This window comes from Watersipora subatra, chromosome 11 (assembly GCF_963576615.1).
Source record: "Watersipora subatra chromosome 11, tzWatSuba1.1, whole genome shotgun sequence".
NCBI lineage: Eukaryota > Metazoa > Bryozoa > Gymnolaemata > Cheilostomatida > Watersiporidae > Watersipora > Watersipora subatra.
In genome coordinates this window covers 43,617,892-43,633,709 of record NC_088718.1, presented here as the reverse complement: position 1 = coordinate 43,633,709, position 15,818 = coordinate 43,617,892, and the positions used below count along the sequence as shown (strand labels likewise).

The 15,818-nt window shown below is 34.2% G+C and overlaps 1 protein-coding gene across 1 annotated transcript in view; it reads right to left on the bottom strand.

The window, feature by feature from the left end:
* LOC137408103 (uncharacterized) overlaps window positions 1-15,818 on the bottom strand; it is a 47,995-nt gene that overhangs the window by 15,740 nt on the left and 16,437 nt on the right. The window contains exons 8-12 of the mRNA XM_068094498.1: window positions 11,565-11,837; window positions 11,256-11,384; window positions 9,485-9,757; window positions 4,146-4,418; window positions 63-182 (exon numbers count right to left, since the gene is read on the bottom strand). Coding sequence (XP_067950599.1) covers window positions 63-182; window positions 4,146-4,418; window positions 9,485-9,757; window positions 11,256-11,384; window positions 11,565-11,837 — 1,068 coding nt within the window. The remainder of the gene's footprint in view (window positions 1-62; window positions 183-4,145; window positions 4,419-9,484; window positions 9,758-11,255; window positions 11,385-11,564; window positions 11,838-15,818) is intronic.

The window sequence follows — 15,818 nt, the reverse complement described above, 5'->3', positions numbered from 1 at the left end:
ATAAGCAGAATGAAGGGTGTATATAAACAATTTAGCCAGAAAAGTTATAAAGATATACAAACCAATAGATGGACTGCAAAGGAGAGAGAAGCCTGATGTAACATGACCAGCTGGGTAGACCCAGCTAAGAGTTATGTTCTCACCATTAGCACTGGCCCGAAATGATGCTGGATCAGATGGCTCTATGAAAGGAATTACAACAGAGTACTAAACAAGCAGTAAATAGAATGATTAAATAATGTTTCCTGTAGTCTGGCAAAAAGAATTCAGGCCAAGCTAAATTTTAGAACATTCATGCAATGAAAAGCGAGAAATAAAGCAATAAAACAGTTGTTGTTTATTGTTGATATCTTTAGCTCACATTTTAAGATATTTTAAATATGGGAAGGTCTACTATTTAGTATACACTATTATTGATACATGACTTCATCTTGTAGCTAAACCATTTTAGATAAGTCTGCTAGATTCTAGAGAATCTCATGAGCTGACCTAGTAGCCATCAACATACGTGGTTAGTAAGAACAGGCCGTGCGCCTAATCATTCTATGACTCATCGGCTGAAATATTTTAGCCGATGAGTCGACTTGACACGTTTAGACATTAAGCAAAAGACAAATAGGTCATAGTAAGGTTAGCACAGGTTTTAACACCTGTACTAGATTTTCTCGACACCGCTGGTCATTTTGAACATCTTCAGAAGACAATGTTCCCTTACCAAATATGGTTATTGCTGTATAGTGTCACAACTAACGATTCATACTGATTTTAACTAATGACTGCACTGTTCTAACAAAACGTGTCTTACTTTCTGGCCATCCCTGCAATATATCCATTTGGAGTGTAAATATCAAAAGTGGTCAGTTTTAAAAAAGCCTGTAAACCAGTTTAAATGAATTTGTGGTGGAGTACATTGTACTTGTAGACTTTCTAACAGTTATGATGAGGTGATCCATGTTTACACCTGATTTTCTGATATGCATTTCTTAGAAACTACATTCTGATTTTGTAGAATTGCATAAAAACCAGGATAGCTGAAAAAAAATATATCTTTTTTAACGTTTTATTCCTAAGTGCAGGTTCAAAAGGGAACCAAGCAGTTAAAAAGAACAGGAGTCTGGACTAAAATAGGCAGGTTCTGACAAAGACATGGCACACAGAAGCAGCATGCTGAAGGTAGTTGCTCATCTTGCAGTAAATTAGTTTGACACTATAATATATTTAATTGCTCAAACCAACGCTAACTGTTCTGACAGAACAGCTATTGCTTAAACAAGCAGTAACTGTTATGTCAGAGCAGTGATCGCGCAGTGAATTCTTCAAAATCAACGTTTTAACTAAAAATCAACAGGGAATAGTGCCAAATAGGACAATTATAATTTGGTTGTGTTTACATCAATGGTTCACTCAAGTTGTCTACCCTCAAACATTACTGATAAAATCAAAGCTGGTTTTCCAAATTGCTGAGGTGAGTGTAAATTATTTCAAAATAATCTATCGTTCAAGTACAGGACAAACAGAACAAACCTAGTATTAGAGTACAGAAGTACAAAGATAAAAGAACAAAACAAAATGAAAATATTGAAAGCGAAAAAAGAATATGGTTTAAAGATTAGAGAAGGCTTCTGATTACCAAGGTATGGTAAGATCGAAATCTGTGGCAAACTCACAGTGCATGAGCAAAAAGGAACCAGTATAAAGATGAGAATATTCCAGCAACTAGAGAGAGAAAAAAGCTGACAATGATGTACAGCTATGATTTCAATGTCAGAGCTGTAGCGAGTGACTTTGGTATTATTTAAGCCAAGCATCTGGTGTGAAGTTACTACAGGTAATACTTAGTGCAATAGAAAGTGACATAGAAAGTCTCAATTAGGTATTTCTACTTGCCACTACAGTCATGAAAATGTATGTCTACCCAGGCAACAGTCCAATAATTTTAGCATCATTAGCAGGAGTTTAAGTTTTTGTCTGCATAACCTACAACGCCATAATTTCTACAGTATCTTAAATGATGTACCATTTATTGGACCAAGTCATCAACATAAGTTGTTATTATGCAATAAGAAAGGTGTGGCAAAAGGGGTTAAATATGTGCTGTTAAGATATTTGTCTGATCAAGTTGCAAAAAAGTTAGTAAAACCTATGTTATGAGACTTAAGATTGCAAGTGCCGCTAGCCTACATAGCAATAACAGAGCATTGAAACTAACGTACACAGAAACTATTCAAAGAACCAGTGTGAATGTTTACAAACACCAATTTGTGGGTCTACCATAACCTAATGCTGATTTGAGACTGCATAACCTACTGTAGGACCTAGTGTATAACAAACCTGTCTATTATTGAAAATCTCAAAAAGGCTTGTTGCGCTACACAAAGAATGCAGGAAACTCTGACTTCAGCAACAGTGTAGAAACATCACAAGGGAAAGGGCTGTTTATAAATTTGGGCTCATACCACCACTGCAAAAACTGTTTAAAAGTTTTTTGCAACAACGACATGTTTCAGGTTTTGTTGAATGAAAACAATAAAATTAAAGTAAAGAAAGTTTCAACCACATGTGTAAACTGCTAGCAAATTCAGGATAAAACATTTTGGATATATAGAACTTATCTCTGCCGATTTTAAACACGGAAACCGTAAAATAAACATAACATATGGCTTATTATTAGGTTGGTTGCCGTCATTTTTACACTTTTGTACTCAGGTATAACATTTGCTGGAAAATCTAGAAGTGTTAACCCTATGATGCTCACTAGTGGTGAGCAAATTGTTACTACTATTGTTAGCCTTGTAACCAGTGATCAACATCAACAACACACTAAATATCAAAACCTTGAGAAATATCATTCACAAAAAAGTTTCCCAAAATTTTAATCAAAAAGAATTAGTAATTTTTCATCATTTGCAACTTTTTTCTGTTTCAAGATCAAAATCAACGAACATGATTGCAGTTGAAATACTCCAATAATGTGAAAGTGTGATTGTGAGGTCTATAGTTGCAAAGGAGCTGACAGAATAGAAACATATATATGTAATGTTGCAATTTGAACGCAAGAGATAGTATCAACTATAGCAACATCGACTAGTGATGCAATTTTAAATGTATTTTTTTCAGAGCAATCTAACCGCAGTCAGGTTTTGATGATTTTAATCTACTAAAGCTTTGTGTAAGTTTTTCTTGGTTACTCCATTGAGGCATTGCATCAGTGCCATTGAAGTTAGCTTCAGCTGAAAGATGCTGGACTGGAAAGGGCTCTGTACTCATTTTAAAAATCTTAACAATGATAATAAATAACGACTCAGTCAAGGCTTGAAAGAGCTTTGAAAACGCTGTCAAAAAAAGCAATTCAAGTCTTGCAAACAATATGCCTGACACTAATTAATATTCAGAACCACTTAGGTTGGACCAACTGTAAGATAAGTATTTCCCTCAGAACCATTGCAAAGATTTGAATAAAATTCTTGAAAAATTTTAAAGATTCAAGGTACTCCCAAAACTGATAACATGTTAAAGTAGTTTGTAACACACAGAGTGAGGCATATACAATACTCAACCAATTCATTAACTCTCAGCGATGAACCTTTGGCAGACATGGGCTCTGAGGTCTGACATTTTAAACATTTACAGGGATAAAAATATCGGAAACCTTTAACACATAGAAAAACTAATATGGCCAACTTATTTATGTACAAATAATACTAGTTACTGTACTTTGTGTGACTACTGCATTCATGCTATTCATTTTAAAGGTAGCAAAACATATTGTCAGATAAACCAAGAGATATGAACTATAATACATAGAGACAGGAGACTTGTTCTTACATCAGCCTACACTAATGGTGGTTGACCTCTAAACGATCTAGTTTTTAGAACACCCGATGACAATTGCAGCACACACTGCATGTACAATGTATCTAGGCAGCTGTCATATATACTGTAATCGCTACAGTACATTACACATAACATAAACTACACGTGGTACCATGGTCTAAGTTTTGTTTACATAAAAATAGAACATAATAGCATATTTAATAATATAATCTATTATACTCACATAAAAAAGAGAACTAATGTGAAATAAAGTAGATGATGATAAGAAAGAGAAGCAAAAAGAATGATTACTATATGATAAGAATACATACTCATTGTGAGAGGAGCAGATGTCTGACTGGGACTAGATTTGACTCCATAGCTAGATACAACAGTTGTAAAGGTATATGTCTCTCCAGGTGTTAGCCCAGTTATATTCACAGTAGATGTTGGTTTATCACCTGTTTGGTTGGTACAATATGGTTGACAGGAAACTGTGACATCATCCCACTCAGTGTTAGTTGGATTGCTCCAAGACAGAGTAGCGATGGTAGAGTTGTCAATAGAAGCTCTCACAGCAGTTGGTACTCCAGTTGGGTTAGGAACTGAACAGCAAAAATTAAAAGCAGTGTAAGCATAAAACACACAAAGCTTAGCAAAATAGGGATAGATGGAAACACTCAAATTTTTAAAAATATAAGTTACAAAGCAAAAGCATGGAGGGCAGGAAACTTAAAATTATGGTTTCATGTATTTTAAATGCTCATAAAATGTTAACAGCAATGCAACATTCATACATACTACATTAATACACTATAATGAAAAACATCATTGCTTCTGCCAAACAAGCACAATACTTGATATAAAAATTTAATTTATAGTTTTTTAATAGAGCATCATGGCATTCAATCCATTTCTATAACAACTGCGTTTAAAACAAATAATTAATTTTTTTTAAACTTGCAGACAATAGATTAATAATGCATTATTTAGTAAGGAAATATTGAGACTAGAGAACTTAGTAATATATAATAATCATCAGTAGTTAGACCTTCTATTACTGGGAGTGAAAGGTTTATCAGAAATCTTACTTAAAGTGGTAGGACCATAGTCTGAGTTACTAGATGTTGTGTCTTTACTCATAGTAACAGCACGGAATTTATAGCATTTGCAATAGTTTTTGATGTTTGAGATGATCTGGCTGCCAGGATGTTGTAAAATTAAAATCAACACAACTTGATTGCCATTAAAATGCTTGGAGAAAAAGTTATGCTAAATGGTGTTACTGGTTGTTATTGCTGATATGACTGATATTGGCTATAGTTGATATTCTGTCCAGTCTCTTTACAACAATTATAGATATCAGTCACACTTTTGGGGATCCGAAAATTTTAACCCTAATACAGTTTGATTGATTTTAATCGTGAAACATTTAGACAGTCAGATCACCATAAACATCAAAACAATTATAAGGTTAAGAAAATACTGATACTTGTTGATAAAATGTGATAAGATTTAGTGCAAGTTCATCTTTAGACAGTCAGCTTCCTCGTGTCCTGAGTAAAAGTTCTTTTTTTGTAAGTTGAAATACATTTGACTGCATAGAGTTACAAGTTACACTCAGCCTTCATTCCAAAACTCAGAACAACCTTGTCAATTATTGCGAATCTCCAAAGCTTTGTTGTGCTACAAGAATGCAGAAAATATCTGAGGATTTCCGCAAAATCTCAGATATATCGCAAAGCAAAAAGCAGTCAATAATTTTGGGCTCAACCCACTGCAAAATTATTTCAAAGTTTTTTGCAACTTGAAACTCGTGTCAGGTTTTGTTTAATGAAAACAATAGAGAAGAAATATATAAGGTTTTATAAGCGTATTTAAATTACTCACAGATTTTAGATAAATACATGAATACATCAAGTTTTTTATTTCTTTTGATTTTCAGCATGGCAAACTTGAATCTAACAACATACGACACATTGTTTAAGGAGTTTCCATAACTTTCATGCCCCTGTACCTGTAATATTTGCTAGACATTCTAGAAGTACTAACCCTGAAGCACACTGGAGGCAAGCATATTGTTACTACTACTGTCAGCCTTGCAATGAGTGTTGAAGAGCAACAACACACTTAAGATCAAAACCTAGAGAGACACTATTTATCCGGTAACGGTGCATCTTAGGTCGGTACGTTGCATATACAACGCATGAGCAACCCACATACAAGGCACTAGCAATGCACATACATTGTGGATACAACGCTGGCACAAGTAATTAACGACACATTAGCTACAAAATGTTTATACTTATCGTCTGTTAATGAAACAGGTCTAAAACATTACACAAAGTATTCTATTTATTTTCCGTTTTCAAACAGGTCTAAAAAATTACAACTCTTTTGTTTATGACAACCCTGAGCTCTTTAGTGCGTTTTTTTTCCGTTGTGATGCTAGTGTATATAGGCTTTGTATCCGCAATGTTTGTGTGTTGCTAGTGCCTTGTATATGCGTTGCTAGTGCTTTGTTTTGTACATTTAATTTCTAAGTGCAGGTTTAAAAGGGAACCAAGCAGTTAAAAAGAACAGGAGTTAAGATTAAAATAGGCAGGTTTAGACAGAAACATGGCACACAGAAGCAGCATGCTGAAGGTAGTCGATCATTTTGCAGTAAATTAGTTTGACACTATAATATATTTAATTGCTCAATCCAATGCTAACTGTTCTGACACAACAGTTATTGCTTAAAAAAGCAGTAACTGTTATGTCAGTACAGTGATCGCGCAGTGAATTCTACAAAATCAATGTTTTAGTTAAAATCAACAGGAAATAGTGCCAAATAGGATAATTAGAATTTGGTTGTGTTTACATCAATGGTTCACTCAAGTTGTCTACCCTCAAACATTACTGATAAAATCAAAGCTGGTTTTCCAAATTGCAGAGGTGAGTGTAAATTATTTTAAAATAATCTATCTTTCAAGTACAGGACAAACAGAACAAACTCAGTATTAGAGTACAGAAGTACAAAGATAAAAAGACCAAACAAAATGAAAATATCGAAAGCAATATAAGAAAACAGTTTAAAGATTAGAGAAGGCTTCTGATTAACAAGCTATGGTAAGATCAAAATCTGTGGCAAACTCACAGTGCATGAGCAAAAAGGAACTAGTATAAAGATGAGAATATTCCAGCAACCAGAGAGAGAAAAAAGCTGGCACTGATGTGCAGCTATGGTTACAATGTCAGGCTTGTAGCGAGTGACTTTGCTTGGCTATTATTTAAGCCATGCAGCTGATGTGAAGTTATTACAGACAATACCTAGTGGGATAGAAAGTGACATGGAAAGTCTCAAGTAGGTTAGTCTACTTGTCACTACAGTCATGAAAATGTATGTTTACCCAGGCAACAGTCCAATCATTTTAGCATCATTAGCAGGGGCATAAGTTCTTGTCCGCATATATTTTGGCGCCACAATTCCTACAGTATCCCAAATGCTGTTTAGTTTAATGGACCAATCTAGCAACACAAGTTAGTTTTGTGCAGTAGGAGAGTCATGGCAATAGGGGTTAAAAATGGGCTGTTAAGATAATTGTCTGAGGATGTTGCAAAAAAATTAGTAAAACCTATGTTATGAGACTTGAGATTAAAAGGGCTGCTAGCCTATATAGCAATAACAGAGCATTGTAACTAAACAACACAGAAACTAACCAAATAACCAGTGTGAATTTTTACAAACGCCAATTTGTTGGTCTATCATAGCCAGAGGCTGATTTGAGACTGTATAATCTACTGTAGGATCAAGTGTATAACGAACTTGTCTATTATTGTAAGTCTCAAAAGGTATTGTTGCGCTACGCAAAGAATGCAAGAAACATTTGAAGACTTCAGCAACAGTGTAGACATATCACAAGGGGAAGAGCTGTCTATAAATGCTGACTCATACCACCGCTGCAAAACTGTTGAAAAGTTTTATGCAACAAAGACATGTTTCAGGCTTTCTTGAATGAAAACGATAGAATTAAAGTATATAAAGTTTCAACCACATATGTAAACTGCTAGCCAATTCAGGATAAAACATATTCTGGGTATATAGAATTTAGCTCTGCCAATTTTATGCACAGCAATCGTAAAATAAACATAACATATGACTCATTTTTAGGGCGTATGTCACCATTTTTACACTGTTGTACTCAGGGATATTATTAGCTGGTAAACCTAGAAGTGTTAACCCTATGATGCTCACTAGCGGTGAGCAAATTGTTACTACTACTATTTGCCTTGCAACAAGTGATCAAGATCAGCAGCACACTAAAGATCAAAACCTTGAGAAATACCATTCACAACAAATGTTCCAAAAATTTTAATTGATTTTATCAGAAAATATTAGTAATTTTCATCATTGGCAACTTGTTGATGTTTCGAGGTCAAAATCAACAGAACATGATTGCAGTTAAAACACTCCAATAATGTGAAAGTGTGCTTGTGATGTCTATAGTTGCAAAGGAGCTGACAGAATAGAAGCATATACATGTAAAGTTGCAATTTGAACGCAAAGGATAGTACTAACTATAGCAACATCGACTAGTGATGCTATTTTAAATGTATTTTCCTTTGAGCAATCTAACGGCAGTCAGGTTTTGATGATTTTAATCTACTAAAGCTTTGTGTAAGTTTTTCTTGGTTACTCCATTGAGGCATTGCATCAGTGCCATTGAAGTTAGCTTTAGCTGAGAGATGCAGGACTGGGAATGGCTCTGTACTCATTTTAAAAATCTTAACAATGATAATAATTAACGACTCAGTCAAGGCTTGAAAGAGCTTTGAAAACGCTGTCAAAAAAGCAATTCAAGTCTTGCAAACAATATGCCTGACACTAATTAATATTCAGAACCACTTAGGTTGGACCAACTGTAGGATAAGTATAATTTCCTTCAAAACCATTGCAAAGATTTGAATAAAACTTCTGAAAATTTTTAAAGATTCAAAGTACTCCTAAAACTGTAAACATGTTAAACTAGTTTGCAACGCACAGAATGAAGCATATACAATACTCAACTACCTCATTGTCTCTCAGCGATGAACCTTTGGCAGAAATGGGCTGTGAAGTCAGGCATTTTAAACATTTACAGTGATGAAAATATCGGAAACCTTTAGCATATAGCAAAACTAGTATGGCCACTTCACCCATGTGCAAATAATACTAATTCCTGTACTTTGTGTGAATAGTATGTTTTAGCAAAACATACTGTCAGATAACCCAAGAAACATGAACTACATAGAAACATAGTACATAGAAACTATAGTACATAGAAACATGAGACTTGCTCTTACATCAATCTACACCAATAGCTGTTGACCTTCAAATGATCTAGTTTTTAGAACACCCCAGGACCATTGCAGCACACACTGCATGATCTAGGCAGTTGTCATATATACTGTGATTGCTACAGTACATTACGCATAACATAAACTACACGCTGTACCATGGTCTAAGGTTTTACATAAAAATAGAACATAATAGCATATTTAATAATATATTCTATTCTGTCACAAAAAAGAAAGGGAGCTAATATGAAATAAAGTAGATGACGATAAGAAAAAGAAGTATGAATAAGGATTATTATAATATAATAATCCTTATTCATACTACTTATCATATTATGATAAGAATACATACTCATTGTGAGAGGAGCAGATGTCTGACTGGGACTCGATTTAACTCCATTGCTAGATACAACAGTAGTAAAGGTGTATGTCTCCCCAGGTATTAGCCTAGTTATATTCAGAGTAGATGTTAGATTATCAACTATTTGGTTGACACACGATGGTTGACAGGAAACTGTGACATCATCCCACTCTGTGTTAGTTGGATTGCTCCAAGACACAGTAACAATGGTAGAGCTGTCAGTGGAAGCTCTCACAGTGGTTGGTACACCAGTTGGGTTAGGAACTAAACAGCATAAGGTAAGCGTGAAACACACAAAGCTTAGCTATGATAAAGTGTAGGTAATATGGAGACATTCAGATTGGTGAAAATATAGGTTACAGAGCAACAGCATGGATAGCAGGAGATTTTAAAATTAAGTTTTAACGTATGTGAAAAACTATTAAAGAGTTAACAGTTAAGCAACTCTGCATACAGAGTCTAACAACAAATATCATGGCTTCTGCCATGGAAGCTCAATACTTTTATATAAATGTTTAATTTGTAGTTCCTTAAAGAAAACTTACACGGCTTATGTAGGTGACATATTAACTACTGTTGTTAGAAGTCTAGTTTATCTTGCTATTGAATAATATATAAAGTTAAATAGACATATGTAAAGGTAATAGTGCAACAAAAATTTCATACAAATATTAAACTGATAACTGGCATACAGGGTTTCATCATTTGATTTTTCTATAATCATAACAATTTTGTAATAAATTTCATTTATATATAATATAAGGATTCAGGTAACAGACATTTTACTCAACTGTCAGTATTGTCGACTCGGAACTTTAAAGACACAATATATTATAAGACAATGAAGCTGAGCGTAGAATATGATGCAAGACCAAGTAACTCTTTAAATTGATTATGTAATCTCAATATACTTGTAGACTCAAAAGATACTGTGGCTGCAGTTTACAAATACAAATGTGTAAATTTTACAGATAGCTATAGTACATACAACCTATATTATGTTTAACAAATATCTAAAGTATTGAAATACACATGAATACTACGTTTAGCAGATAGCTATAGCATAAAGACTTGTGTATTTATTGTTTGACGGTTGTTATAGCACTTAGATGAAGAGTTATAGAAAGTCCTTAACATGACAAACAAGGTAAAGGTAAAATTTTAATGAAACTTCCCAAAGAACTACATCTAACAGCAAATATTAAATGAAAGAATAAAGATAATAGTAAACTTTCAAGGTAGCGCCACTCTGACAGAATATTGACCTTAAAAAAACACTATAATTTTACTGCTTTTGCTTTGTGAAAAGTATTTTGCTCTGGATTTCTCAAAATAATTGAACTGACTGTTAACCTCCGATGAAATGTTAGGTAAGTTTGTGGTGTGCTTAACTTTAGTTTTAGTTTTGTACTTATCATACTTCAGTAAGGAATAATTTTAGAGTACAAAAGGTCTAGAAACATTTTAATATAGCAATATATACTAATCATGTACATCTGTTTGAAAAAAGTTTCATGTCAAAACAATATTTTAGATTTTTTATACTACAACATACAAAGGCAAGAAAGAAAGTTCACAAATTGTTTAGTTTGAGTGGTTAAATAAACATAGAGCCTACTCATTGTGAGAGGAGGAGATGTCTGACTTGGACTAGATTTAACACCATTGCTAGATACAACAGTAGTAAAAGTATATGTATTCCCAGGTGTTAGCCCAGTTATATTCACAGTTGATGTTGGTTTATGAGCTGTTTGGTTATTACAAGATGGTTGACAGGAAACTGTGACATCATCCCACTCAGTGTTAGTTGGATTGTTCCAAGACACAGTAGCAGTGGTAGAGCTGTCAGTAAAAGCCCTCACAGCAGTTGGTACACCAGTTGGGTTTGGAACTAAACAACATGAGTTCAGCATGATACGCATGAAGCTTAGCTATAATAAAATATAGGTAAGATGGGAATAAAGAGAAGGCGAAATTAAAGGAGCGAGCCAATGAGAGATAAAGTAGATTATGGTTACAAAGAGGAGCATGAAAAAGGATTACTACATGACTATATGATAAGGATACATACTCATTGTAAGAGGAGCTGATGTCTGACTTGGACTAGATTTAACACCATTGCTAGATACAACAGTAGCAACGGTATATGTCTCTCCAGGTGTTAGCCCAGTTATATTCACAGTAGATGTTGGTTTATCAACTGTTTGGTTGGTACAATATGGTTGACAGGAAACTGTGACATCATCCCACTCAGTGTTAGTTGGATTGCTCCAAGACACAGTAGCGATGGTAGAGTTGTCAATAGAAGCTCTCACAGCAGTTGGTACTCCAGTTGGGTTAGGAACTGAACAGCAAAAATTAAAAGCAGTGTAAGCATAAAACACACAAAGCTTAGCAAAATAGGGATAGATGGAAACACTCAAATTTTTAAAAATATAAGTTACAAAGCAAAAGCATGGAGGGCAGAAAACTTAAAATTATGGTTTCACGTATTTTAAATGCTCATAAAATGTTAACAGCAATGCAACATTCATACATACTACAATAGTACACTATAATGAAAAACATCATGGCTTCTGCCAAACAAGCACAATACTTGATATAAAAATTTAATTTATAGTTTTTTAATAGAGCATCATGGCATTCAATCCATTTCTATAACAACTGCGTTTAAAACAAATAATTAATTTTTTTTAAACTTGCAGACAATAGATTAATAATGCATTATTTAGTAAGGAAATATTGAGACTAGAGAACTTAGTAATATATAATAATCATCCGTAGTTAGACCTTTTAGTACTGGGAGTGAAAGGTTTATCATAAATCTTACCTAAAGTGGTAGGACCATAGTCTGAGTTACTAGATGTTGTGTCCTTACTCATAGTAACAGCACGGATTTTATAGCATTTGCAATAGTTTTTGATGTTTGAGATGATCTGGCTGCCAGGATGTTGTAAAATTAAAATTAAAATTAAAACTAAACTTGATTGCCGTTAAAATGCTTGGAGGAAAATTTATGCTAAATGGCGATACTAGTTGTTATCCCTGCTATAGCTGATATTCTGTCAGTCTCTTTACAACAATTATAATAGATATCAGTCACACTTTTGGGAGATCCGAAAATTTTAACCCTAATACAGTTTGGTTGATTTTAATCGTGAAACATTTAGACAGTCAGACCACCATAAACATCAAAAACAATTATAAGGTTAAGAAAATACTGATACTTGTTGATAAAATGTGAAGATTTAGTACAAGTTCATCTTTAGACAATCAGCTTCCTCGTGTCCTGAGTAAAAGTTCTCTTTTTGTAAGTTAAAATACATTTGACTGCATAGAGTTACAAGTTACACTCAGCTTTCATTCCAAAACTCAGAACAAACTTGTCAATTATTGCAAATCTGCCAAGCTTTGTTGCGCTACAAGAATGCAGGAAATATCTGAGGATTTCAGCAAAAGCTCAGATATATCGCAAAGCAAAAGGCAGTCTATAATTTTGGGCTCAAACCACTGCAAAATTATTTCAAAGTTTTTTGCAACTTGAAACTCGTGTCAGGTTTTGTTTAATGAAAACAATAGAGAAGAAATATATAAGGTTTTATATGCGTATTTAAATTACTCACAGATTTTAGATAAATACATGAATACATCAAGTTTTTTATTTCTTTTGATTTTCAGCATGGCAAACTTGAATCTAACAACATACCACACATTGTTTAAGGAGTTTCCATAACTTTCATGCCCCTGTACCTGTAATATTTGCTAGACATTCTAGAAGTACTAACCCTGAAGCACACTGGAGGCAAGCATATTGTTACTACTACTGTTAGCCTTACAATCAGTGTTGAAGGTCAGCACCACACTTAAGATCAAAACCTAGAGAGACACTATTTATCCGGTAACGGTGCATCTTAGGTCGGTAAGTTGCATATACAACGCATGAGCAACCCACATACAAAGCACTAGCAATGCACATACATTGTGGATACAACGCTGGCACAAGTAATTAATGACACATTAGCTACAAAATGTTTATACTTATCGCCTGTTAATAAAACAGGTCTAAAACATTACACAAAGTATTCTATTTATTTTCCGTTTTCAAACTGGTCTAAAACATTACAACTCTTTTGTTTATGACAACCCTGAGCTCTTTAGTGCGTTTTTTTTCCGTTGTGATGCTAGTGTATATAGGCTTTGTATCCGCAATGTTTGTGTGTTGCTAGTGCCTTGTATATGCGTTGCTAGTGCTTTGTTTTGTACATTTAATTTCTAAGTGCATGTTTAAAAGGCCACCAAGCAGTTAAAAAGAACAGGAGTTAAGATTAAAATAGGCAGGTTTTGACAGAAACATGGCACACAGAAGCAGCATGCTGAAGGTAGCCGATCATCTTGCAGTAAATTAGTTTGACACTATAATATATTTAATTGCTCAATCCAATGCTAACTGTTCTGACACAACAGTTATTGCTTAAACAAGCAGTAACTGTTATGTCAGTACAGTGATCGCGCAGTGAATTCTACAAAAATCAACGTTTTAGTTAAAATCAACAGGAAATAGTGCCAAATAGGATAATTAGAATTTGGTTGTGTTTACATCAATGGTGCACTCAAGTTGTCTACCCTCAAACATTACTGATAAAATCAAAGCTGGTTTTCCAAATTGCAGAGGTGAGTGTAAGTTATTTTAAAATAATCTATCTTTCAAGTACAAGACAAACAGAACAAACCCAGTATTAGAGTACAGAAGTACAAAGATAAAAGAACAAAACAACATGAAAATATTGAAAGCGATATAAGAATGCAGTTTAAAGATTAGAGAAGGCTCCTGATTACTAAGGTATGGCAAGATTGAAATCTGTGGCAAACTCACAGTGCAAGATCAAAAAGAAACCAGTATAAAGATGAGAATATTTCAGCAACCAGAGAGAGAAAAAAACTGGCACTGATGTGCAGCTATGGTTACAATGTCAGGCTTATAGCGAGTGACTTTGCTTGGCTATTATTTAAGCCATGCAGCTGATGTGAAGTTATTACAGGCACCTATTGTGATAGAAAGTGACATGGAAAGTCTCAAGTAGGTTAGTCTACTTGTCACTACAGTCATGAAAATGTATGTCTACCCAGGCAACAGTCCAATCATTTTAGCATCATTAGCAGGGGCATAAGTTCTTGTCCGCATATATTTTGGCGCCGTAATTCCTACAGTATCCCAAATGCTGTTTGATTTAATGGACCAATCTAGCAACACCAATTAGTTTTGTGCAGTAGGAGAGTCATGGCAATAGGGGTTAAAAATGGGCTGTTAAGATAATTGTCTGAGGATGTTGCAAAAAAAGTTCGTAAATCCTATGTTATGAGACTTGAGATTAAAAGGGCTGCTAGCCTATATAGCAATAACAGAGCATTGTAACTAAACAACACAGAAACTAACCAAAGAACCAGTGTGAATGTTTACAAACGCCAATTTGTTGGTCTATCATAGCCAGAGGCTGATTTGAGACTGTATAATCTACTGTAGGATCAAGTGTATAACGAACTTGTCTATTATTGTAAGTCTCAAAAAGTATTGTTGTGCTACGCAAAGAATGCAAGAAACATCTGAAGACTTCAGCAACAGTGTAGACATATCACAGGGGAAAGAGCTGTCTATAAATGCTGGTTCATACCCCTACTGCAAAACTGTTTAAAAGTTTTTTGCAACAAATACATGTTTCAGGCTTTCTTGAATGAAAACGATAGAGTTAAAGTATATAAAGTTTCAACCACATATGTAAACTGCTGGCCAATTTAGGATAAAACTTATTCTGGGTATATAGAATTTAGCTCTGCCAATTTTATGCACAGCAATCGTAAAATAAACATAACATATGACTCATTTTTAGGGCGTATGTCATCATTTTTACACTGTTGTACGCAGGGATAATATTAGCTGGAAAATCTAGAAGTGTTAACCCTATGATGCTCACTAGCGGTGAGCAAATTGTTACTCCTACTGTTTGCCTTGAAACAAGTGATAAAAATCAGCAGCACACTAAAGATCAAAACCTTGAGAAATACCATTCACAACAAATTTTCCCAAAATTTTAAAATGATTTTATCAGAAAATATTAGTAATTTTCACCATTGGCAACTTGTTGATGTTTCGAGGTCAAAATCAACAGAACATGATTGCAGTTAAAATACTCCAATAAAGTGAGAGTGTGATTGTGAGCTCTATAGTTGCAAAGGAGCTGACTAAATAGAAACATATATATGTAACATTGCAATTTGAAGGCGAGGGATAGTATCAACTATAGCAACAACGACTAGTGATGCAATTTTA